The sequence below is a fragment of the Salvelinus alpinus genome, chromosome 12 (genome assembly GCF_045679555.1).
Source record: "Salvelinus alpinus chromosome 12, SLU_Salpinus.1, whole genome shotgun sequence".
NCBI classification, from domain to species: Eukaryota; Metazoa; Chordata; class Actinopteri; order Salmoniformes; family Salmonidae; genus Salvelinus; species Salvelinus alpinus.
In genome coordinates, this window is record NC_092097.1 from 60,011,388 (window position 1) to 60,038,525 (window position 27,138).

The 27,138-nt window shown below is 45.4% G+C and overlaps 1 protein-coding gene across 2 annotated transcripts in view; it reads right to left on the reverse strand.

Moving 5' to 3' along the window:
* The window catches only part of cass4 (Cas scaffold protein family member 4), a 50,280-nt gene extending 24,751 nt beyond the window's left edge, over positions 1-25,529 (reverse strand). The window contains exons 1-2 of one of the 2 annotated variants that reach the window (XM_071336974.1): positions 24,590-25,529; positions 11,894-12,106 (exon numbers count right to left, since the gene is read on the reverse strand). In XM_071336974.1, the coding sequence (XP_071193075.1) occupies positions 11,894-12,106; positions 24,590-24,595 (219 nt within the window). In that variant the 5' untranslated portion in view covers positions 24,596-25,529. The remainder of the gene's footprint in view (positions 1-11,893; positions 12,107-24,589) is intronic. The other variant, XM_071336973.1, reaches the window with a different exon arrangement.
* Between the last annotated feature and the right edge of the window lie 1,609 nt (positions 25,530-27,138).

The following is a 27,138-nucleotide window of genomic DNA, read 5'->3' on the forward strand; positions in this document are numbered from 1 at the left end:
GGGGTAGGCAGAAGGTCATACACAGGAGGAGGCAGGTAGCTGGGTCCATGGGCAGGCAGAAGGTCATATACAGGAGGAGGCAGGTAGCTGGGTTCAGGGGAAGGCAGAAGGTCATACCCCGGAGGAGGCAGGTAGCTGGGTCCAGGGGCAGGCAGAAGGTCATACACAGGAGGAGGCAGGTAGCTGGGTCCAGGGGCAGGCAGAAGGTCATACACAGGAGGAGGCAGGTAGCTGGGTCCAGGGGCAGGCAGAAGGTCATACACAGGAGGAGGCAGGTAGCTGTGTCCAAGGGGCAGGCAGAAGGTCATACACAGGAGGCAGGTAGCTGGGTCCAGGGGCAGGCAGAAGGTCATACACAGGAAGAGGCAGGTAGCTGGGTCAAGGTGCAGGCAGAAGGTCATACACAGGAGGAGGCAGGTAGCTGGGTCCAGGGGCAGGCAGAAGGGCATACACAGGAGGAGGCAGGTAGCTGTGTCCAAGGGCAGGCAGAAGGTCATACACAGGAATAGGCAGGTAGCTGGGTCAAGGGGCAGGCAGAAGGTCATACACAGGAGGAGGCAGGTAGCTGGGTCCAGGGGCAGGCAGCAGGTCATACACAGGAGGAGGCAGGTAGCTGGGTCCAGGGGCAGGCAGAAGGTCATACACAGGAGGAGGCAGGTCAAAAGTAACAGTCAGTATCTGGTGTGGCCACCAGCTGCATTAAGTACTGCAGTGCATCTCCTCTTCATGGACTGCACCAGATTTGCCAGTTCTTGCTGTGAGATGTTACCCCACACTTCCACCAAGGCACCTGCAAATTCCCGGACATTTCTGGGGGGAATGGCCCTAGCCCTCACCCTCCGATCCAACAGGTCCCAGACGTGCTCAATGGGATTGAGATCCGGGCTCTTCGCTGGCCATGGCAGAACACTGACATTCCTGTCTTGCAGGAAATCACATACAGAACGAGCAGTATGGCTGGTGGCATTATCATGCTGAAGGGTCATGTCAGGATGAGCCTGCAGGAAGGGTACCACATGAGGGAGGAGGACTTCTTCCCTGTAACGCACAGCGTTGAGATTGCCTGCAATGACAACAAGCTCAGTCCGATGATACTGTGACATACCGCCCCAGACCATGATGGACCCTCCACCTCCAAATCGATCCCGCTCCAGAGTACAGGCCTCTGTGTAACGCTCATTCCTTCACGATAAACGCGAATCCGACCATCACCCCTGGTGAGACAAAACCGCAACTCGTCAGTGAAGAGCACTTTTTGCCAGTCCTGTCTGGTCCAGCGACGGGGGGTTTGTGCCCATAGGCGACGTTGTTGCCGGTGATGTCTGGTGAGGACCTGCCTTACAACAGGCCTACTAGCCCTCAGTCCAGCCTCTCTCAGCCTATTGTGGACAGTCTGAGCACTGATGGAGGGATTGTGCGTTACTGGTGTAACTCGGGCCGTTGTTGTTGTTCAGTATGTAAAAATGTAATAAAATGTATGCACTCTACTGTAAGTCGCTCTGGATAAGAGCGTCTGCTAAATGACTAAAATGTAAAATGTAAAAAAATGTTGTTGCCATCCTGTACCTGTCCCGCAGGTGTGATGTTCGGATCCTGTGCAGGTGTTGTTACACGTGGTCTGCCACTGCAAGGACGATCAGCTGTCCGTCCTGTCTCCCTGTAGTGCTGTCTTAGGCGTCTCACAGTACGAACGTTGCAATTTATAGCCCTGGCCACATCTGCAGTCCTCGTGCCTCATTGCAGCATGCCTAATGCACGTTCACGTAGATGAGCAGGGACCCTGGGCATCTTTCTTTTTGGTGTTTTTCAGAGTCAGTAGATAGGACACTAAAGAGGGCTAAGTTTTCATAACTGTGACCTTAATTGCCTACCGTCTGTAAGCTGTTAGTGTCTTAACGACCGTTCCACAGGTGCATGTTCATTAATTGTTTATGGTTCATTGAACAAGCACGGGAAACAGTGTTTAAACCCTTTACAATGAAGATCTGTGAAGTTATTAGAATTTTTACGAATTATCTTTGAAAGACATTGTCCTGAAAAAGAGATGTTTCTTTTTTTGCTGAGTTTAGCTAGATACATCTTTGGGCTTTTATGTTTTTCAGTCGTGCGTAATGTGCAGGAGCCTGTATCATATAGCTTATCTATTGCATTTTTTCATTTGATTATTTATTTCACCTTTATTTAACCAGGTAGGCCAGTTAAGAACAAGTTCTCATCTACAATTGCGACCTGGCCAAGATAAAGCAAATCAGGGCGACACAAACAACAACACAGAGTTACACATGGAATAAACAAACGTACAGTCAATAATACAATAGAAAAACTATATATACAGTGTGTGCAAATGAGGTAAGATAAGGGAGGTAAGGCAATAAATAGGCCATGGTGGCGAAGTAATTACAATTGAGCAATTAAACACTGGAATGGTAGATGTGCAGAAGATGAATGTGCAAGTAGAGATACTGGGGTGCAAAGGAGCAAAAAAAGAAAGAACAATATGGGGATGAGGGAGTTCGGTGTGCTATTTACAGTTGGGCTATGTACAGTTGCAGTGATCTGTGAGCTGCTCTGACAGCTGGTGCTTAAAGCTAGTGAGGGAGATTTGAGTCTCCAGCAGTGATTTTTGCAGTTCATTCAAGTCATTAGGAGCAGAGAACTGGAAGGAAAGGTGGCCAAAGGAGGAATTGGTTTGGGGGTGACCAGTGAAATATACCTGCTGGAGCGTGTGCTATGGTTGGGTGCTGCTATGGTGACCAGTGAGCTGAGATAAGGCGGAGCTTTACCTAGCAAAGACTTGTAGATTACCTGGAGCCAGTGGGTTTGCCGACGAATATGAAGCGAGGGCCAGCCAACGAGAACATACAGGTCGCAGTGGTGGGTGATATATGGGGCTTTGGTGACAAAACGGATGGCACTGTGATAGACTGCATCCAATTTGCTGAGTAGAGTGTTCGAGGCTATTTTGTAAATGACATAGCCTAAGTCAAGGATCGGTAAGATAGTCCGTTTTACGAGGGTATGTTTTGCAGCATGAGTGAAGAATGATTTGTGGCGAAATAGGAAGCCGATTCTAGATTTCATTTTGGATTGGAGATGCTTAATGTGAGTCTGGAAGGAGAGTTTACAGTCTAGGCAGACACCTAGGTATTTGTAGTTGTCCACATATTCTAAGTCAGAACCGTCCAGAGTAGTGATGCTGGACGGGCGGGCAGGTGCGGGCAGCGATCGGTTGAAGAGCATGCATTTAGTTTTAATTGCAATTAAGAGCAGTTGGAGGCCACGGAAGGAGAATTGTATATGGCATTGAAGCTCGTCTGGAGGTTAGTTAACAGTGTCCAAAGAAGGGCCGGATGTATACAGAATGGTGACGTCTTCGTAGAGGTGGATCAGAGAATCACCAGCAGCATGAGCGACATCATTGATGTATACAGAGAAAAGAGTCGGCCCGAGAATTGAACCCTGTGGCACCCCCATAGAGACTGCCAGAGGTCCGGACAACAGGCCCTCCCATTTGACACACTGAACTCTGTCTGAGAAGTAGTTGGTGAACCAGGCGAGGCAGTCATTTGAGAAACCAAGGCTGTTGAGTCTGCCGATAAGAATGTGGTAATTGACAGAGTCGAATGCCTTTGCCAGGTCGATGAATACGGCTGCACAGCATTGTCTTTTATCGATGGTGGTTATGATATCGTTTAGTACCTTGAGCGTGGCTGAGGTGCACCCATGACCAGCTTGGATAAGGTACGGTGGGATTCGAAATGGTTGGTGATCTGTTTGTTAACTTGGCTTTCGAAGACCTTAGAAAGGCAGGGTAGGATAGATATAGGTCTGTAACAGTTTGGGTCTAGAGTGTCTCCCCCTTTGAAGAGGGGGATGACCGCGGCAGCTTTCCAATATTTGGGGATATCAGACGATATGAAAGAGAGGTTGAACAGGCTAGTAATAGGGGTTGCAAAAATTTGGGCGGATAATTTTAGAAAGAGAGGGTCCAGATTGTCTAGCCCAGCTGATTGGTAGGGGTCCAGATTTCGCAACTCTTTCAGAACATCTGCTGTCTGAATTTGGGTGAAGGAGAAATGGGGGATGCTTGGGCAAGTTGCTGTGGGGGGTGGAGGACTGTTGACCGGGGTAGTGGTAGCCAGGTGGAATGCATGGCCAGCTGTAGAAAAATGCTTATTGAAATTCTCAAGTATAGTGGATTTATCAGTGGTGACAGTGTTTCCTAGCCTCAGTGCAGTGGGCAGCTGGGAGAGTATGCCACAGGATGTTTTTGTGCTGGTCAAAGGCAGTCAGGTCTGGAGTGAACCAAGGGCTATATCTTTTTCTGATTCTTAATTTTTTTGAACGGGGCATGCTTATTTAAGATGGTGAGGAAAGCACTTTTAAAGAATGACTAGGCATCCTCTACTGACGGAATGAGGTCAATATCCTTCCAGGATACCCGGGCCAGGTCGATTAGAAAGGCCTGCTCGCTGAAGTGTTTTAGGGAGCGTTTGAGAGTGATGAGGGGTTGTCGTTTGACCACAGACCCATTACGAACGCAGGCAATGAGGCAGTGATCGCTGAGATCCTGGTTGAAGACAGCAGAGGGGTATTTGGAGGGCAGGTTGGTCAGGATGATATTTTTTTATTTTTTATTTCACCTTTATTTAACCAGGTAGGCTAGTTGAGAACAAGTTCTCATTTGCAACTGCGACCTGGCCAAGATAAAGCATAGCAGTGTGAACAGACAACAACACAGAGTTACACATGGAGTAAACAATAAACAAGTCAATAACATGGTAGAAAAAAGAAAAAAATATAATCTATATACAATGTGTGCAAAAGGCATGAGGAGGTAGGCAATAAATCAGATAATTACAATTTAGCAGATTAACACTGGAGTGGTAAATCATCAGATGATCATGTGCAAGTAGAGATACTGGTGTGCAAAAAAAGCAGAAAAGGAAATAAAATCAGTATGGGGAGGGTGAGGTAGGTAAATTGGGTGGGCTATATACCGATGGACTATGTACAGCTGCAGCGATCGGTTAGCTGCTCGGATAGCAGATGTTTAAAGTTGTTGAGGGAGATAAAAGTCTCCAACTTCAGAGATTTTTGCAATTCGTTCCAGTCGCAGGCAGCAGAGAACTGGAAGGAAAGGCGTCCAAATGAGGTTTTGGCTTTAGGGATGATCAGTGAGATACACCTGCTAGAGCGCGTGCTACGGGTGGGTGTAGCCATCGTGACCAGTGAACTGAGATAAGGCGGCACTTTACCTAGCATAGCCTTGTAGATGACCTGGAGCCAGTGGGTCTGACGGCGAACATGTAGCGAGGGCCAGCCGACTAGGGCATACAGGTCGCAGTGGTGGGTCGAATAAGGTGCTTTAGTAACAAAACGGATGGCACTGTGATAAACTGCATCCAGTTTGCTGAGTAGAGTATTGGAAGCCATTTTGTAGATGACATCGCCGAAGTCGAGGATCGGTAGGATAGTCAGTTTCACTAGGGTGAGTTTGGCGGCGTGAGTGAAGGAGGCTCTGTTGCGAAATAGAAAGCCGACTCTAGATCTGATTTTGGATTGGAGATGTGTGATATGAGTCTGGAAGGAGAGTTTGCAGTCTAGCCAGACACCTAGGTACTTATAGATGTCCACATATTCTAGGTCAGAACCGTCCAGGGTGGTGATGCTAGTCGGGCGTGCGGGTGCAGGCAGCGAACGGTTGAAGAGCATGCATTTGGTTTTACTAGCGTTTAAGAGCAGTTGGAGGCCACGGAAGGAGTGTTGAATGGCATTGAAGCTCGTTTGGAGGTTGGTTATCACAGTGTCCAAAGAAGGGCCAGAAGTATACAGAATGGTGTCGTCTGCGTAGAGGTGGATCAGGGAATCGCCCGCAGCAAGAGCAACATCATTGATATATACAGAGAAAAGAGTCGGCCCGAGAATTGAACCCTGTGGTACCCCCATAGAGACTGCCAGAGGACCGGACAGCATGCCTTCCGATTTGACGCACTGAACTCTGTCTGCAAAGTAGTTGGTGAACCAGGCAAGGCAGTCATTAGAAAAACCGAGGCTACTGAGTCTGCCGATAAGAATATGGTGATTGACAGAGTCGAAAGCCTTTGCCAGGTCGATGAATACGGCTGCACAGCATTGTCTTTTATCGATGGTGGTTATGATATCGTTTAGTACCTTGAGCGTGGCTGAAGTGCACCCGTGACCGGCTCGGAAACCGGATTGCACAGCGGAGAAGGTACGGTGGGATTCGAGATGGTCAGTGATCTGTTTGTTGACTTGGCTTTCGAAGACCTTAGATAGGCAGGGCAGGATGGATATAGGTCTGTAACAGTTTGGGTCCAGGGTGTCTCCCCCTTTGAAGAGGGGGATGACCGCGGCAGCTTTCCAATCCTTGGGGATCTCAGATGATACGAAGGAGAGGTTGAACAGGCTGGTAATAGGGGGTGCGACAATGGCGGCGGACAGTTTCAGAAATAGGGGGTCCAGATTGTCAAGCCCAGCTGATTTGTATGGGTCCAGGTTTTCCAGCTCTTTCAGAACATCTGCTATCTGGATTTGGGTAAAGGAGAAGCTGGGGAGGCTTGGGCGAGTAGCAGCGGGGGGGGGGGGGGCTGTTGGCCAAGGTTGGAGTCGCCAGGAGGAAGGCATGGCCAGCCATTGAGAAATGCTTGTTGAAGTCTTCGATCATCACGGATTTATCGGTGGTGACCGTGTTACCTAGCCTCAGTGCAGTGGGCAGCTGGGAGGAGGTGCTCTTGTTCTCCATGGACTTTACAGTATCCCAGAACTTTTTGGAGTTAGAGCTACAGGATGCAAATTTCTGCTTGAAAAAGCTGGCCTTTGCTTTCCTGACTGACTGCGTGTATTGGTTCCTGACTTCCCTGAACAGTTGCATATCGCGTGGGCTCTTCGATGCTATTGCAGTTCGCCACAGGATGTTTTTGTGCTGGTCGAGGGCAGTCAGGTCTGGAGTGAACCAAGGGCTATATCTGTTCTTAGTTCTGCATTTTTTGAACGGAGCATGCTTGTCTAATATGGTGAGGAAGTAACTTTTAAAGAATGACCAGGCATCCTCAACTGACGGGATGAGGTCAATATCCATCCAGGGTACCCGGGCCAGGTCGATTAGAAAGGCCTGCTCGCAGAAGTGTTTTAGGGAGCGTTTGATAGTGATGAGGGGTGGTCGTTTGACCGCGGACCCGCAGCGGATACAGGCAATGAGGCAGTGATCGCTGAGATCTTGATTGAAGACAGCAGCGGTGTATTTGGAGGGCAGGTTGGTCAGGATAATGTCTATTAGGGTGCCCATGCTGACGGATTTAGGGTTGTACCTGGTAGGTTCCTTGATGATTTGTGTGAGATTGAGGGCATCTAGCTTAGATTGTAGGACTGCCGGGCCAGTGTTTACGGATTTGGGGTTGTACCTGGTAGGTTCATTGATAATTTGTGTGAGATTGAGGGCATCTAGCTTAGATTGTAGGAGGGCCGGGGTGTTAAGCATGTTCCAGTTTAGGTCGCCTAACAGTACGAGCTCTGAAGATAGATGGGGGGCAACCAATTCACATATGGTGTCAAGGGCACAGCTGGGGGCTGAAGGTGGTCTATAACAAGCGGCAACGGTGAGAGACTTGTTTCTGGATAGGTGGATTTTTAAAAGTAGAAGCTCAAATTGTTTTGATACAGACCTGGATAGTAAGACAGAACTCTGCAGGCTATCTCTGCAGTAGATTGCAACTCCGCCTCCTTTGGCAGTTCTATCTTGTTGGAAAATGTTATAGTTAGGGATGGAAATGTCAATGCTGGGGACTGCAGGGCCTGGATTGACCTCTACATCACCAGAGGAACAGAGGAGGAGTAGGATAAGGGTACGGCTAAAGGCTATAAGATCTGGTCGTCTAGTGCGTTCGGAACAGAGAGTAAAAGGAGCAGATTTCTGGGCGCGGAAGAATAGATTCAAGGCATAATGTACAGACAAGGGTATGGTAGGACGTGAATACAGTGGAGAACAACCTAGGCATTGAGTGACGATGAGAGAGGTTTTGTCTCTAGAGACACCATTTAAACCAGGTGAGGTCACCGCATGTGTGGGAGTTGGAACACAAGGGTTAGCTGAGGCATATTGTGCAGGGCTGGAGGCTCTACAGTGAAATAAGACAAAAATTACTAACCAAAACAGCAATGGACAAGGCATATTGACATTAGGGAGAAGCATGCATAGCCGAGTGATCATAGGGAACAGTGAGAAGCTAGGCGAGCTTTAGACACGGCGACTCAGACTGCTAGCGGGCCGGGGCTAGCAGAAGGGCCTTAGGGGGGCGTAGCGACGGAAGAGTCTGTTGTAGCCCCCTCAGACGGTTACATCGTCACACCAGTCGTGATGGATGGGCAGGGCTCCGTGTCGGCAGTAAAAGGGTCCAGGCCAATTGGCAAAATAGGTATTGTAGCCCAAGAAATTGGCTGATGGACTTCTTCAGCTAACAGTCCGATATGCTCTAGACAGCTAGCGGGCCCCAGCTAGCAGGCTAGCGGATGGGCCTTCAGGGGACGTCGCGACGGAGGAGCCTGTTGAAACCCCTCGGGCGGATTTTGTTGGTAGACCAGTCGTGATGGATCGGCGGGGCTCCATGTCGGCAATAAAAGGGGTCCAGGCCAATTGGCAAAATAGCTATTGTAGCCCAAGGAGTGGCTGATGGACCTCTTCAGCTAGCCAGGAGATGGGCCTAGCACGAGGCTAGTTCCAGGGTAACTGGTGCTTGCTTCGGGACAGAGACGTTAGCCAGGAGTAGCCGCTCGGATAGCAGCTAGCTAGCTGTGATGATCCAGGTGAAGAGGTGTAGAGCTTGCGGTAGGAATCCGAAGATGTGGAGATTTGGTGGAGAAAAAGCAGACCAGTATGCTCTGGGTTGAATCGCGCTGTGCAGACTGGCAGAAGTTGACCAGGCTAAGGTTAGCTGATGACTGCTAGCAGTGGCTAACTGACTACTAGCTAGTAAGCTGGCTAGCTTCTGTTGGGGGTTCCCGGTTCTATAGTATAGAACATAGCAGATCCGTACCACATTGGGTGAGGTGGGTTGCAGAAGGGTATGTTGAAATTGAAGTTATAAATATAAAAAATATATACGAAATATATATGAAGAAAAAAAGATACATACACTGGACACGACAAGACAAAGACAAAGACGTCTGAACTGCTACGCCATCTTGGATTAGCACCTGTCATAACTGGCCCCACCCCAGACCTCGGGTCAGACCCAGGTATGAATGTGTGGGATAACGGCACAATCATTTGGGCTGTTTTGGTCAAGGGTTCATTAAATGTCTTTAATGTAGTGCTCATGATTCAAAAGGCACTCGCATATCTGAGCTATCTTTGTTGCAGGTAACAGTTGAATAACATGAAAAAAAGAAACCTGCACACTGCTCTTGATAGTATCACTGCTCTGGCTAGTATCACTGCTCTTATAGTATCACTGCTCTGGATAGTATCACTGCTCTTGATAGTATCACTGCACTGGATAGTATCACTGCACTGGATAGTATCGCTGCTCTGGATAGTATCGCTGCTCTGGATAGCATCACTGCTCTGGATAGTATCACTGCTCTTGATAGTATCACTACTCTGGATAGTATCACTGCTCTGGATAGCATCACTGCTCTGGATAGTATCACTGCTCTGGATAGTATCACTGCTCTTGATAGTATCACTGCTCTTGATAGTATCACTGCTCTGTCTAGTATAACTGCTCTGGATACTATCACTGCTCTTGATAGTATCTCTGCTCTGGCTAGTATCACTGCTCTGGATAGTTTCACTGCTCTGATAGTATCACTGCTCTGGATAGTATCACTACTCTGGATAGTTTCACTGCTCTGATAGTATCACTGCTCTGGATGGTATCACTGCTCAGGATAGTATCACTGCTCTGGCTAGTATCACTGCTCTTGATAGTATCACTGCTCTGGATAGTATCACTGCTATGATAGTATCACTGCACTGGATAGTATCACTGCTCTGGATAGTATCACTACTCTGGATAGTATCACTGCTCTGGATAGCATCACTGCTCTGGATAGTATCACTGCTCTGGATAGTATCACTGCTCTGGATAGTATCACTGCTCTGGATAGTATCACTGCTCTGATAGTATCACTGCTCTGGATAGTATCACTGCTCTGATAGTATCACTACTCTTGATAGTCTCACTGCTCTGGCTAGTATCACTACTCTGGATAGTATCACTGCTCTGGATAGTATCACTGCTCTGGATAGTATCACTACTCTGGATAGTATCACTGCTCTGGCTAGTATTACTGCTCTGGCTAGTATCACTGCTCTGGATAGTATCACTACTCTGGATAGTATCACTACTCTGGATAGTATCACTGCTCTGGATAGTATCACTGCTCTGATAGTATCACTACTCTGGATAGTATCACTACTAGTATCACTGCTCTGGATAGTATCAGTGCTCTGGATAGTATCACTGCTCTGGATAGTATCACTGCTCTGATAGTATCACTGCTCTGGATAGTATCACTGCTCTGGATAGTATCACTGCTCTGGCTAGTATCACTGCTCTGGCTAGTATCACTGCTCTGGCTAGTATCACTGCTCTGATAGTATCACTACTCTTGATAGTCTCACTGCCCTTGATAGTATCACTGCTCTGGATAGTATCACTGCTCTGGATAGTATCACTGCTCTGGCTAGTGTCACTACTCTTGATAGTATCACTGCTCTGGCTAGTATCACTGCTCTGGCTAGTATCACTGCTCTGGATATTATCACTGCTCTGGTTAGTATCACTGGTCTTGATAGTATCACTGCTCTGGCTAGTATCACTGCTCTGGATAATATCACTGCTCTGGCTAGTATCACTGCTCTGGATAATATCACTGCTCTGGCTAGTATCACTGCTCTTGATAGTATCGCTGCTCAGGATAGGATCACTGCTTTGGATAGTATCACTACTCTGGATAGTATCACTGCTCTGGATAGCATCACTGCTCTGGATAGTATCACTGCTCTGGATAGTATCACTGCTCTGATAGTATCACTGCTCTGGATAGCATCACTTCTCTGGATAGTATCACTGCTCTGGATAGTATCACTGCTCTGGCTAGTATCACTGCTCTGATAGTATCACTGCTCTGGATAGTATCACTGCTCTGATAGTATCACTGCTCTGGATAGTATCACTACTCTGGATAGTATCACTGCTCTGGATAGTCTCACTGCTCTGGATAGTATCACTACTCTGATAGTATCACTGCTCTGGATAGTATCACTGGTCTTGATAGTATCACTGCTCTGGATAGTATCACTGCTCTGATAGTATCACTGCTCTGGATAGTATCACTGCTCTGGATAGTATCACTGCTCTGGTTAGTATCACTGCTCTGGATAGTATCACTGCTCTGGATAGTATCACTGCTCGGATAGTATCACTGCTCTGATAGTATCACTGCTCTGGATAGTATCACTGCTCTGGATAGTATCACTGCTCTGGATAGTATCACTGCTCTGGATAGTATCACTGCTCTGGATAGTATCACTGCTCTGGATAGTATCACTGCTCTGGATAGTATCACTGCTCTGGATAGTATCACTGCTCTTTATTAATCTTTATGTATCGGCTTTATGTGTAGTGCTCATTAAATGTATTTACTTCTTGGCTCATCAGACTCTGGTTGCATCAGGCTTGAATTTTCAATCGTAGCTCTAATCTAATCCAGACATAGTCCTATTTATATGCTTTATACTGCTTTTGTATGACACTTCCGGTTTTAACGGGAAATACCGGGTTACTCGGGAGAGTACTCGTTCCATTTTTCAGATGGAACGTTTGTAAAATACCAGGAAAATATTCAACCCTAACACACACAGTCATACCTGGATCTGAGGCGGAGTCTGGGGTGGGGCCAGTGGTAGGAGCTGCAGGCGATTGGCTGGGGCCAGGCCTTGTCGTCCAGACAGAAAGCACATCCACCAACCACAGCTCCCTTCTACTTCCTGTTGCAGCACTGTAACCACGTCTCCCTTCCTGAAGCCCAGCTCATCACTGCACTCGGCCACGTTGTCATACAGGGCCTTGGCCAGCAGGGTCTGGGGAGAGGAGACAGGACAGTATACTATGTTGTCATACAGGGCCTTGGCCAGCAGGGTCTGGGGAGAGGAGACAGGACAGTATACTATGTTGTCATACAGGGCCTTGGCCAGCAGGGTCTGGGGAGAGGAGACAGGACAGAGAGGAGACAGGACAGTATACTATGTTGTCATACAGGGCCTTGGCCAGCAGGGTCTGGGGAGAGGAGACAGGACAGTATGCTATGTTGTCATACAGGGCCTTAGCCAGCAGGGTCTGTGGAGAGGAGACAGGACAGTATACTATGTTGTCATACAGGGCCTTGGCCAGCAGGGTCTGGGGAGAGGAGACAGGACAGTATACTATGTTGTCATACAGGGCCTTGGCCAGCAGGGTCTGGGGAGAGGAGACAGGACAGTATACTATGTTGTCATACAGGGCCTTGGCCAGCAGGGTCTGGGGAGAGGAGACAGGACAGTATACTATGTTGTCATACAGGGCCTTGGCCAGCAGGGTCTGGGGAGAGGAGACAGGACAGTATACTATGTTGTCATACAGGGCCTTGGCCAGCAGGGTCTGGGGAGAGGAGACAGGACAGTATACTATGTTGTCATACAGGGCCTTGGCCAGCAGGGTCTGGGGAGAGGAGACAGGGCAGCATGACACAACATTAAATACAACACAGCACAGATTACAACACAACATAAAATACAACACAGAATACAACACAGTATACAACACAACACAGTACACAACACAACACAGTATACAACACAACAATTTGTGTGGGCCCCTGTAAACCATAACCATGTGTCGAGACATTCCTCTGGCCCCTGTAAACCCTAACCATTTGTCATGACAAACCTCTGGCCCCTGTAAACCCTGCCCACGTGTCGAGACAACCCTCTGGCCCCTGTAAACCATAACCATGTGTTGAGACATCCCTCTGGCCCCTGTAAACCATAACCACGTGTTGAGACATTCCTCTGGCCCTTGTAAACCATAACCACGTGTTGAGACATCCCTCTGGCCCCTGTAAACCATAACCACGTGTTGAGACATTCCTCTGGCCCCTGTAAACCATAACCACGTGTTGAGACATCCCTCTGTAAACCATAACCATGTGTTGAGACATTCCTCTGGCCCCTGTAAACCATAACCACGTGTTGAGACATTCCTCTGGCCCCTGTAAACCTCGGGCCAGTAGTCACACACTCTCTTTCCCTCACACATGGGTTTGGGGCAGGTAAACTGAAAACCACATGCTTCAAGGTGTCCGATCACATTAACCATTAAAGGCCCACAACAGATCTCCCCAGACCTCCCCATTATACATATAGTATGACATCATTGGTGCCAACCCCAGACCTCCCCATTATACATATAGTATGACATCATTGGTGCCAACCCCAGACCTCCCCATTATACATATAGTATGACATCATTGGTGCCAACCCCAGACCTCCCCATTATACATATAGTATGACATCATTGGTGCCAACCCCAGACCTCCCCATTATACATATAGTATGATATCATTGGTGCCAACCCCAGACCTGTCCATTATACATATAGTATGATATCATTGGTGCCAACCCCAGACCTCCCCAGTCCTGCCCATTATACATATAGTATGATATCATTGGTGCCAACCCCAGACCTCCCCAGTCCTGTCCATTATACATATAGTATGATATCATTGGTGCCAACCCCAGACCTCCCCAGTCCTGTCCATTATACATATAGTATGATATCATTGGTGCTGAGCATTCTTATGGTGATATTCCTAGCCCATCCCACTCCTCCCCTGTCTTCCCCCAATCATCTCCTAGCTCTCCCTGGCTGTCAGTAAGACTGTCTGTCTGTCTGTCTGTCTGACTGTCTGTCTGCTGAATGACTGGCTTGTAAACCTCAACTCACTGCTTTGTCTGTCTGTCTGTCTGTGCGTCTGTCTGTCTGTCTGTCTGCTGAATGACTGGCTTGTAAACCTCCTCAACTCACCGCCCTGTCTGTCTGTCTGTCTGTCTGTCTGTCTGTCTGCTGAATGACTGGCTTGTAAACCTCCTCAACTCACCGCCCTGTCTGTCTGTCTGTCTGTCTGTCTGTCTGTCTGTCTGTCTGTCTGTCTGTCTGTCTGTCTGTCTGTCTGTCTGTCTGTCTGTCTGTCTGTCTGTCTGTCTGTCTGTCTACTGAAGGACTGGCTTGTAAACCTCCTCAACTCACCGCTCTGTCTGTCTGTCTGTCTGTCTGTCTGTCTGTCTGTCTGTCTGTCTGTCTGTCTGTCTGTCTGTCTGTCTGTCTGTCTGTCTGTCTGTGCGTCTGTCTGTCTGTCTGCTGAATGACTGGCTTGTAAGCCTCCTCAACTCACCGCTCTGTCTGTCTGTCTGTCTGTCTGTCTGTCTGTCTGTCTGTCTACTCAATGACTGGCCTGTAAACCTCCTCAACTCACTGCTCTGTTTACTGTGAGTGGACAGAGACGGGAGGAGGTTTACAGGACCATAGCAACACACACGTGCGTAGGCCCACCCACCATTTTGAAGGGGTGTCCACATACTTTTGTATATATAGTGTATCTACTGTCTGTGAATGTAAAGATACATTTATCTACTGTCTATGATAACGATACAGATATCTACTGTCTATGATAACGATACAGATATCTACTGTCTATGATAATGATACAGATATCTACTGTCTATGATAACGATACAGATATCTATTGTCTGTGAATGTAAAGATACATTTATCTACTGTCTATGATAATGATACAGATATCTACTGTCTATGATAATGACACATTTATCTACTGTCTATGATAACGATACAGATATCTACTGTCTATGATAATGATACATTTATCTACTGTCTATGATAATGACACAGATCTACTGTCTATGATAACGATACAGAAATCTACTGTCTATGATAACGATACAGATATCTACTGTCTATGATAATGATACAGATATATACTGTCTACGATAATGATAATGATACATTTATCTACTGTCTATGATAATGATACATTTATCTACTGTCTATGATAATGATACAGATATATACTGTCTACGATAATGATAATGATACATTTATCTACTGTCTATGATAATGATACATTTATCTACTGTCTACGATAATGATACAGATATATACTGTCTACGATAATGATAATGATACATTTATCTACTGTCTATGATAATGATACAGATATCTACTGTCTATGATAATGACACATTTATCTACTGTCTATGATAACGATACAGATATCTACTGTCTATGATAATGATACATTTATCTACTGTCTATGATAATGACACAGATCTACTGTCTATGATAACGATACAGAAATCTACTGTCTATGATAACGATACAGATATCTACTGTCTATGATAATGATACAGATATATACTGTCTACGATAATGATAATGATACATTTATCTACTGTCTATGATAATGATACATTTATCTACTGTCTATGATAATGATACAGATATATACTGTCTACGATAATGATAATGATACATTTATCTACTGTCTATGATAATGATACATTTATCTACTGTCTACGATAATGATACAGTTATATACTGTCTACGATAATGATAATGATACATTTATCTACTGTCTATGATAATGATACATTTATCTACTGTCTATGATAATGATACAGATATATACTGTCTACGATAATGATAATGATACATTTATCTACTGTCTATGATAATGATACATTTATCTACTGTCTATGATAATGATACAGATATATACTGTCTACGATAATGATAATGATACATTTATCTACTGTCTATGATAATGATACATTTATCTACTGTCTATGATAATGATACTGTTATAATGATACTGTGCTTCCCCGGCAGAGATAAAACAGTCTAATATTTTTTACACAGGGGATTACACCAACAGTAAATATGTAAACAGCACAGCCAGGGGTAGAGAGGGGGAGAGAGTGGGAGGGAGAGGGAAAGAGAGAACATAGGTCATTTGTACAGGCTCACTTCCTGCCCTATCACACACACAGTGATTAAGAGGTAGAATGAGCTGTGTGCATGACATACTGTAGTCGTCTGTGAGAACGTAGAACAGAATATATTAAACTGCATCTCTTTGGCACGTAATGTCCAGCTCTTAAAGTTTTACACCAGTCTTCAAAGGTTTTCATCGTACAGTATGAATTGAATTATCAGAACTGAAGACAGATTTGCTATGGGTTTTATCTGAAGGTTCTACTGAATCTACTGAGGTCATCAGGAAGTGTTCTTGTATTGGAAGGAGAGTCACCTCTGACCCCTTTCCCCTGAACCCAACCAAGAGACAGAGTGGCTACTGGGAGACAGACTGTCTTCGCTGGCACTGAAACACAAACTGACATGACCTCACTGAGACTCACTGGTATTTCCTGTATCAACTGCTGAGAACTATGTCACAAAGCATTAGAACTACATTACGCACTAATCCAACATTAGCATCAATGACTATTTTGCACACATAACGATACAGAGAGAGAGAACGCTCAAGAGAAAAGGAGAGAGAGAGAGAACGCTCAAGAGAAAAGGAGAGAGAACGCTCAAGAGAAAAGGAGAGAGAACGCTCAAGAGAAAAGGAGAGCGAGAGAGAACGCTCAAGAGAAAAGGAGAGAGAACGCTCAAGAGAAAAGGAGAGAGAACGCTCAAGAGAAAAGGAGAGCGAGAGAGAACGCTCAAGAGAAAAGGAGAGAGAGAGAGCAGATGCTGTACTGTAGTAGTATACTGTAGTACTGTAGTGACCAGGGCTAGTAACTATATACTGTAGTACTGTAGTGACCAGGGTTAGTAACTATATACTGTAGTACTGTAGTGACCAGGGTTAGTAACTATATACTGTAGTACTGTAGTGACCAGGGTTAGTAACTATATACTGTAGTGACCAGGGTTAGTAACTATATACTGTAGTGACCAGGGTTAGTAACTATATACTGTAGTACTGTAGTGACCAGGGTTAGTAACTATATACTGTAGTACTGTAGTGACCAGGGTTAGTACCTATATACTGTAGTACTGTAGTGACCAGGGTTAATAACTATATACTGTAGTGACCAGGGTTAGTAACTATATACTGTAGTACTGTAGTGACCAGGGCTAGTAACTATATACTGTAGTACTGTAGTGACCAGGGTTAGTAACTATATACTGTAGTACTGTAGTGACCAGGGTTAGTAACTATATACTTTAGTACTGTAGTGACCAGGGTTAGTAACTATATACTGTAGTGACCAGGGTTAGTAACTATATACTGTAGTGACCAGGGTTAGTAACTATATACTGTAGTACTGTAGTGACCAGGGTTAGTAACTATATACTGTAGTGACCAGGGTTAGTAACTATATACTGTAGTACTGTAGTGACCAGGGTTAGTAACTATATACTGTAGTACTGTAGTGACCAGGGTTAGTAACTATATACTGTAGTGACCAGGGTTAGTAACTATATACTGTAGTGACCAGGGTTAGTAACTATATACTGTAGTACTGTAGTGACCAGGGTTAGTAACTATATACTGTAGTACTGTAGTGACCAGGGTTAGTAACTATATACTGTAGTACTGTAGTGACCAGGGTTAGTAACTATATACTGTAGTACTGTAGTGACCAGGGTTAGTAACTATATACTGTAGTACTGTAGTGACCAGGGTTAGTAACTATATACTGTAGTACTGTAGTGACCAGGGTTAATAACTATATACTGTAGTGACCAGGGTTAGTAACTATATACTGTAGTACTGTAGTGACCAGGGTTAGTAACTATATACTGTAGTACTGTAGTGACCAGGGTTAGTAACTATATACTGTAGTACTGTAGTGACCAGGGTTAGTAACTATATACTGTAGTGACCAGGGTTAATAACTATATACTGTAGTGACCAGGGTTAGTAACTATATACTGTAGTGACCAGGGTTAGTAACTATATACTGTAGTGACCAGGGTTAGTAACTATATACTGTAGTGACCAGGGTTAGTAACTATATACTGTAGTGACCAGGGTTAGTAACTATATACTGTAGTACTGTAGTGACCAGGGTTAATAACTATATACTGCAGTGACCAGTATTAGTAACTATATACTGTAGTGACCAGGGTTAGTAACTATATACTGTAGTACTGTAGTGACCAGGGTTAGTAACTATATACTGTAGTACTGTAGTGACCAGGGTTAGTAACTATATACTGTAGTACTGTAGTGACCAGGGTTAGTAACTATATACTGTAGTACTGTAGTGACCAGGGTTAGTAACTATATACTGTAGTACTGTAGTGACCAGGGTTAATAACTATATACTGTAGTGACCAGGGTTAGTAACTATATACTGTAGTACTGTAGTGACCAGGGTTAGTAACTATATACTGTAGTACTGTAGTGACCAGGGTTAGTAACTATATACTGTAGTACTGTAGTGACCAGGGTTAGTAACTATATACTGTAGTACTGTAGTGACCAGGGTTAGTAACTATATACTGTAGTGACCAGGGTTAGTAACTATATACTGTAGTACTGTAGTGACCAGGGTTAATAACTATATACTGTAGTGACCAGGGTTAGTAACTATATACTGTAGTGACCAGGGTTAATAACTATATACTGTAGTGACCAGGGTTAGTAACTATATACTGTAGTGACCAGGGTTAATAACTATATACTGTAGTACTGTAGTGACCAGGGTTAGTAACTATATACTGTAGTACTGTAGTGACCAGGGTTAGTAACTATATACTGTAGTACTGTAGTGACCAGGGTTAGTAACTATATACTGTAGTACTGTAGTGACCAGGGTTAGTAACTATATACTGTAGTGACCAGGGTTAGTAACTATATACTGTAGTACTGTAGTGACCAGGGTTAGTAACTATATACTGTAGTACTGTAGTGACCAGGGTTAGTAACTATATACTGTAGTACTGTAGTGACCAGGGTTAGTAACTATATACTGTAGTGACCAGGGTTAGTAACTATATACTGTAGTGACCAGGGTTAATAACTATATACTGTAGTACTGTAGTGACCAGGGTTAGTAACTATATACTGTAGTACTGTAGTGACCAGGGTTAGTAACTATATACTGTAGTGACCAGGGTTAGTAACTATATACTGTAGTGACCAGGGTTAATAACTATATACTGTAGTGACCAGGGTTAATAACTATATACTGTAGTGACCAGGGTTAATAACTATATACTGTAGTACTGTACTGACCAGGGTTAGTAACTATATACTGTAGTGACCAGGGTTAGTAACTATATACTGTAGGGACCAGGGTTAATAACTATATACTGTAGTACTGTAGTGACCAGGGTTAATAACTATATACTGTAGTGACCAGGGTTAGTAACTATATACTGTAGTGACCAGGGTTAATAACTATATACTGTAGTACTGTAGTGACCAGGGTTAATAACTATATACTGTAGTGACCAGGGTTAGTAACTATATACTGTAGGGACCAGGGTTAGTAACTATATACTGTAGTACTGTAGTGACCAGGCTTAGTAACTATATACTGTAGTGACCAGGGTTAGTAACTATATACTGTAGTGACCAGGGTTAATAACTATATACTGTAGTACTGTAGTGACCAGGGTTAGTAACTATATACTGTAGTACTGTAGTGACCAGGGTTAGTAACTATATACTGTAGTGACCAGGGTTAGTAACTATATACTGTAGTACTGTAGTGACCAGGGTTAGTAACTATATACTGTAGTACTGTAGTGACCAGGGTTAGTAACTATATACTGTAGTACTGTAGTGATCAGGGTTAGTAACTATATACTGTAGTACTGTAGTGACCAGGGTTAGTAACTATATACTGTAGTACTGTAGTGACCAGGGTTAATAACTATATACTGTAGTGACCAGGGTTAGTAACTATATACTGTAGTACTGTAGTGACCAGGGTTAATAACTATATACTGTAGTGACCAGGGTTAGTAACTATATACTGTAGTGACCAGGGTTAGTAACTATATACTGTAGTAATGTAGTGTCCAGGGTTAGTAACTATATACTGTAGTGACCAGGGTTAGTAACTATATACTGTAGTGACCAGGGTTAGTAACTATATACTGTAGTGACCAGGGTTAGTAACTATATACTGTAGTGACCAGGGTTAGTAACTATATACTGTAGTGACCAGGGTTAGTAACTATATACTGTAGTGACCAGGGTTAGTAACTATATACTGTAGTGACCAGGGTTAGTAACTATATACTGTAGTGACCAGGGTTAGTAACTATATACTGTAGTGACCAGGGTTAGTAACTATATACTGTAGTACTGTAGTGACCAGGGTTAGTAACTATATACTCTAGTGACCAGGGTTAGTAACTATATACTGTAGTGACCAGGGTTAATAACTATATACTGTAGTGACCAGGGTTAATAACTATATACTGTAGTACTGTAGTGACCAGGGTTAGTAACTATATACTGTAGTACTGTAGTGACCAGGGTTAGTAACTATATACTGTAGTACTGTAGTGACCAGGGTTAGTAACTATATACTGTAGTGACCAGGGTTAATGACTATATACTGTAGTACTGTAGTGACCAGGGTTAGTAACTATATACTGTAGTGACCAGGGTTAATAACTATATACTGTAGTGACCAGGGTTAATAACTATATACTGTAGTGACCAGGGTTAATAACTATATACTGTAGTGACCAGGGTTAGTAACTATATACTGTAGTACTGTGGTGACCAGGGTTAATAACTATATACTGTAGTACTGTAGTGACCAGGGTTAGTAACTATATACTGTAGTGACCAGGGTTAATAACTATATACTGTAGTGACCAGGGTTAGTAACTATATACTGTAGTACTGTAGTGACCAGGGTTAATAACTATATACTGTAGTACTGTAGTGACCAGGGTTAGTAACTATATACTGTAGTGACCAGGGTTAGTAACTATATACTGTAGTGACCAGGGTTAATAACTATATACTGTAGTACTGTAGTGACCAGGGTTAGTAACTATATACTGTAGTGACCAGGGTTAATAACTATATACTGTAGTGACCAGGGTTAGTAACTATATACTGTAGTACTGTAGTGACCAGGGTTAGTAACTATATACTGTAGTGACCAGGGTTAGTAACTATATACTGTAGTACTGTAGTGACCAGGGTTAGAAACTATATACTGTAGTGACCAGGGTTAATAACTATATACTGTAGTGACCAGGGTTAGTAACTATATACTGTAGTGACCAGGGTTAATAACTATATACTGTAGTGACCAGGGTTAGTAACTATATACTGTAGTGACCAGGGTTAATAACTATATACTGTAGTGACCAGGGTTAATAACTATATACTGTAGTGACCAGGGTTAGTAACTATATACTGTAGTACTGTAGTGACCAGGGTTAGTAACTATATACTGTAGTACTGTAGTGACCAGGGTTAGTAACTATATACTGTAGTACTGTAGTGACCAGGGTTAGTAACTATATACTGTAGTACTGTAGTGACCAGGGTTAGTAACTATATACTGTAGTGACCAGGGTTAGTAACTATATACTGTAGTGACCAGGGTTAATAACTATATACTGTAGTACTGTAGTGACCAGGGTTAGAAACTATATACTGTAGTGACCAGGGTTAATAACTATATACTGTAGTGACCAGGGTTAATAACTATATACTGTAGTACTGTAGTGACCAGGGTTAATAACTATATACTGTAGTGACCAGGGTTAATAACTATATACTGTAGTGACCAGGGTTAGTAACTATATACTGTAGTACTGTAGTGACCAGGGTTAGTAACTATATACTGTAGTACTGTAGTGACCAGGGTTAGTAACTATATACTGTAGTGACCAGGGTTAGTAACTATATACTGTAGTGACCAGGGTTAGTAACTATATACTGTAGTGACCAGGGTTAGTAACTATATACTGTAGTACTGTAGTGACCAGGGTTAGTAACTATATACTGTAGTACTGTAGTGACCAGGGTTAGTAACTATATACTGTAGTGACCAGGGTTAGTAACTATATACTGTAGTGACCAGGGTTAGTAACTATATACTGTAGTGACCAGGGTTAGTAACTATATACTGTAGTGACCCGGGTTAATAACTATATACTGTAGTGACCAGGGTTAGTAACTATATACTGTAGTGACCAGGGTTAGTAACTATACTGTAGTACTGTAGTGACCAGGGTTAGTAACTATATACTGTAGTACTGTAGTGACCAGGGTTAATAACTATATACTGTAGTGACCAGGGTTAGTAACTATATACTGTAGTACTGTAGTGACCAGGGTTAGTAACTATATACTGTAGTACTGTAGTGACCAGGGTTAGTAACTATATACTGTAGTACTGTAGTGACCAGGGTTAGTAACTATATACTGTAGTGACCAGGGTTAGTAACTATATACTGTAGTGACCAGGGTTAGTAACTATATACTGTAGTGACCAGGGTTAGTAACTATATACTGTAGTGACCAGGGTTAGTAACTATATACTGTAGTGACCAGGGTTAATAACTATATACTGTAGTGACCAGGGTTAGTAACTATATACTGTAGTACTGTAGTGACCAGGGTTAATAACTATATACTGTAGTACTGTAGTGACCAGGGTTAGTAACTATATACTGTAGTACTGTAGTGACCAGGGTTAGTAACTATATACTGTAGTGACCAGGGTTAGTAACTATATACGGTGTTTTCCTGAACAGCAGTGACAGCTTCTGCAGCTTATCTCCTGCTACCGTCTTGTTTTATTTAACCACAGACTTCCTGACCTCCTGCATCTTCTGCTTTTACTAGTGGCCATGATCACACACACACACACACTACGAGAAGAGAAGACAAAGACAGACAGAGGGACACAGACCCTGACAGACAGAGGGATACAGACCCTGACAGACAGAGGGACACAGACCCTGACAGACAGAGGGACACAGACTCTGACAGAGGACACAGACCCTGACAGACAGAGGGACACAGACCCTGACAGACAGAGGACACAGACCCTGACAGACAGAGGGACACAGACCCTGACAGACAGAGGGACACAGACCCTGACAGACAGAGGACACAGACCCTGACAGACAGAGGGACACAGACTCTGACAGACAGAGGGACACAGACCCTGACAGACAGAGGGACACATACCCTGACAGAAAGAGAGACACAGACCCTGACAGACAGAGGGACACAGACTCTGACAGACAGACACAGACCGAGGGACACAGACCCTGACAGACAGAGGGACACAGACTCTGACAGAGGGACACAGACTCTGACAGAGGGACACAGACTCTGACAGACAGAGGGACACAGTCTCTGACAGACAGACACAGACCCTGACAGACAGAGGGACACAGCCCCTGACAGACAAAGGGACACAGACCCTGACAGACAGAGGGACACAGACCCTGACAGACAGAGGGACACAGACCCTGACAGACAGAGGACACAGACTCTGACAGACAGAGGACACAGACCCTGACAGACAGAGGATACAGACTCTGACAGACAGAGGGACACAGACTCTGACAGACAGACACAGATCCTGACAGACAGAGGACACAGACCCTGACAGACAGAGGGACACAGACTCTGACAGACAGAGGACACAGACTCTGACAGAGGGACACAGACCCTGACAGACAGAGGACACAGACCCTGACAGACAGAGGGACACAGACTCTGACAGACAGAGGACACAGACTCTGACAGACAGACACAGACCCTGACAGACAGACACAGACCCTGACAGACAGACACAGACCCTGACAGACAGAGGGACACAGACCCTAACAGAGGGACACAGACCCTGACAGAGGTACACAGACCCTGACAGACAGACACAGACCCTGACAGACTCTGACAGGACATAGCGCTGCTGTCTCATTCCAACTTGTAATCCTCTCACCAGCAGCTACAGAGCTTCACGCTTTTAAAACACTCGAGATCAGCTGTGAAGCTCCAGTGAACTGGTTTTAGCTGTTAGTTCAACAGCTAGTCTTCATTTACAGCTTCTGAAGCCTGGTGTCTGTACCAAATACTTCCTAAGGTCTAAAGCTATGCAGAGAACAAGGGTGTCAGCTGTGGACGCAACTTGTGGATCTGATGGGTTTCATCCTCTAAAGGTTGAGGGTTTAATGAGGCTCATAAAGGCTGAGAATCTCTCTGACAAGAAATACTCTCATATTACAGAGCTGGGGGGGGGGGGGGGGGGGGGGGAGGGGGGGGGGGCATGGAAATAGGAGGTAGCTACTAGCTGACACCGCAACTCAAAGTGAAATCTAAGCAGGTGGTCTTACAAGCAAACATTCCTTCAGACGGCACAACTAGGGCAATGAATGAATGAACCAGCGACTGGATAGAGCAAAACACACACATTTCACCATAAGACTTCAAACACTAGATAACCGGTTGATTTTACTTTGTACACCATGATCAGTTACACGATGCTGGAACATACCTCCATATTTAGAAGCCTCCGTATCCGACCCAACAGTAGTTAGTTCAGTAGTCCGGTTCACAGGTCCTCCTCTATACCGTCAATCATAACTAACGTCTGGCTGCTTGTCTGTCTGGATTCACCAGTGCTTGACTTGAGCAAGACAACACTGGAACTAAAGGCAACAAAAAAAATTCAGCTGCTTTTTGAGTTCCTGCACCTCTTGTAGAATATTGGTCTAGAAAGTCTGCAGTTCTGGCACCTAAATATAAACAGCGCGGGCACCTAGTTCAAGTACGGGATGAATCCTCTCTGTGAAGCAGGGCTGCGGTGCCTGTCCCTCCTCTCTCCCTCTCTGAAACACATTGTGTGCTTGTCACAGAGCCGCAGACCCTTCACTGAAGGGGCAGAACACTCAGCGGCTTTGACAGATGGGGTTTCCTGGTTTCTCAATGGCTGGCTGAAGCACCCCTCTCTCCTTGGCCACACCCTCATCCCTCTAACTCAAACCTCACCGGGCTAAGTCACTCCTCACCCCGCTAAGTCACTCCTCACCCCTCAAACTCACACCTCACCCAGCTAAGTCATTCCTCAACCCTCAAACTCACTCCTCATGCCGCTAACTCACCCTGCTAACTCACTCCTCATGCCGCTAACTCACCCTGCTAACTCACTCCTCATGCCGCTAACTCACTCCTCATGCCGCTAACTCACCCTGCTAACTCACTCCTCATCCAGCTAACTCACTCCTCACGCCGCTAACTCACCCTGCTAACTCACTCTTCACTCCTCATGCCGCTAACTCACCCTGCTAACTCACTCCTCATGCCGCTAACTCACCCTGCTAACTCACTCCTCATGCCGCTAACTCACCCTGCTAACTCACTCATCATCCAGCTAACTCACTCCTCACGCCGCTAACTCACCCTGCTAACTCACTCTTCACTCCTCATGCCGCTAACTCACCCTGCTAACTCACTCCTCATGCCGCTAACTCACCCTGCTAACTCACTCATCATCCAGCTAACTCACTCCTCACGCCGCTAACTCACCCTGCTAACTCACTCTTCACTCCTCACGCCGCTAACTCACCCTGCTAACTCACTCTTCACTCCTCATGCCGCTAACTCACCCTGCTAACTCACTCCTCACTCCTCACGCCGCTAACTCACCCTGCTAACTCACTCTTCCACTCTTCTTCCACACCAGGGACCGTAACTAGCTCATGTTCTAAAGCAGAAGTGTGTCAGTTGGTTTTATGGTTTACCATCTTCTGTTCCATCCAACAGAGGGGGTTTCATTCTTCTGTTTTTTCATTTCCCCTTTTTTACTCAGTTTCATTCCTCTGTTCATCTCGGAGGTTTATTTATTTTGGGTTTTTTGTTTGAAAGTCATGGATTCTTCGGATAATATAACAAGTTGTCTGGAATTTGACTGACTGGGTTGGGGGGTATAACTGGGTTGGGGGGTATGGGGGATATGACTGGGTTGGGGGGTATGGGGGATATGACTGGGTTGGGGGGTATGGGGGATATGACTGGGTTGGGGGGTATGACTGGGTTGGGGGGTATGGGGGATATGACTGGGTTGGGGGGTATGGGGGATATGACTGGGTTGGGGGGTATGGGGGATATGACTGGGTTGGGGGGTATGGGGGGTATGACTGGGTTGGGGGGTATGGGGGATATGACTGGGTTGGGGGGTATGGGGGATATGACTGGGTTGGGGGGTATGGGGGATATGACTGGGTTGGGGGGTATGGGGGATATGACTGGGTTGGGGGGTATGACTGGGTTGGGGGGTATGGGGGGGATATGACTGGGTTGGGGGTATGGGGATATGACTGGGTTGGGGGGTATGACTGGGTTGGGGGGTATGGGGGATATGACTGGGTTGGGGGGTATGGGGGATATGACTGGGTTGGGGGGTATGACTGGGTTGGGGGATATGACTGGGTTGGGGGGTATGACTGGGTTGGGGGGTATGACTGGGTTGGGGGGTATGACTGGGTTGGGGGATATGACTGGGTTGGGGGATATGACTGGGTTGGGGGTATGGGGGATATGACTGGGTTGGGTGGTATGGGGATATGACTGGGTTGGAGGGTATGACTGGGTTGGGGGGTATGACTGGGTTGGGGGATATGACTGGGTTGGGGGGTATGACTGGGTTGGGGGTATGGGGGATATGACTGGGTTGGGGGTATGGGGGATATGACTGGGTTGGGGGTATGGGGGATATGACTGGGTTGGGGGTATGGGGGATATGACTGGGTTGGGTGGTATGGGGATATGACTGGGTTGGAGGGTATGACTGGGTTGGGGGGTATGACTGGGTTGGGGGGTATGGGGATTTGACTGGGTTGGGGGGTATGACTGGGTTGGAGGGTATGACTGGGTTGGGGGGTATGACTGGGTTGGAGGGTATGACTGGGTTGGGGGGTATGACTGGGTTGGGGGGTATGGGGATATGACTGGGTTGGGGGATATGACTGGGTTGGGGGTATGGGGGATATGACTGGGTTGGGTGGTATGGGGATATAACTGGGTTGGAGGGTATGACTGGGTTGG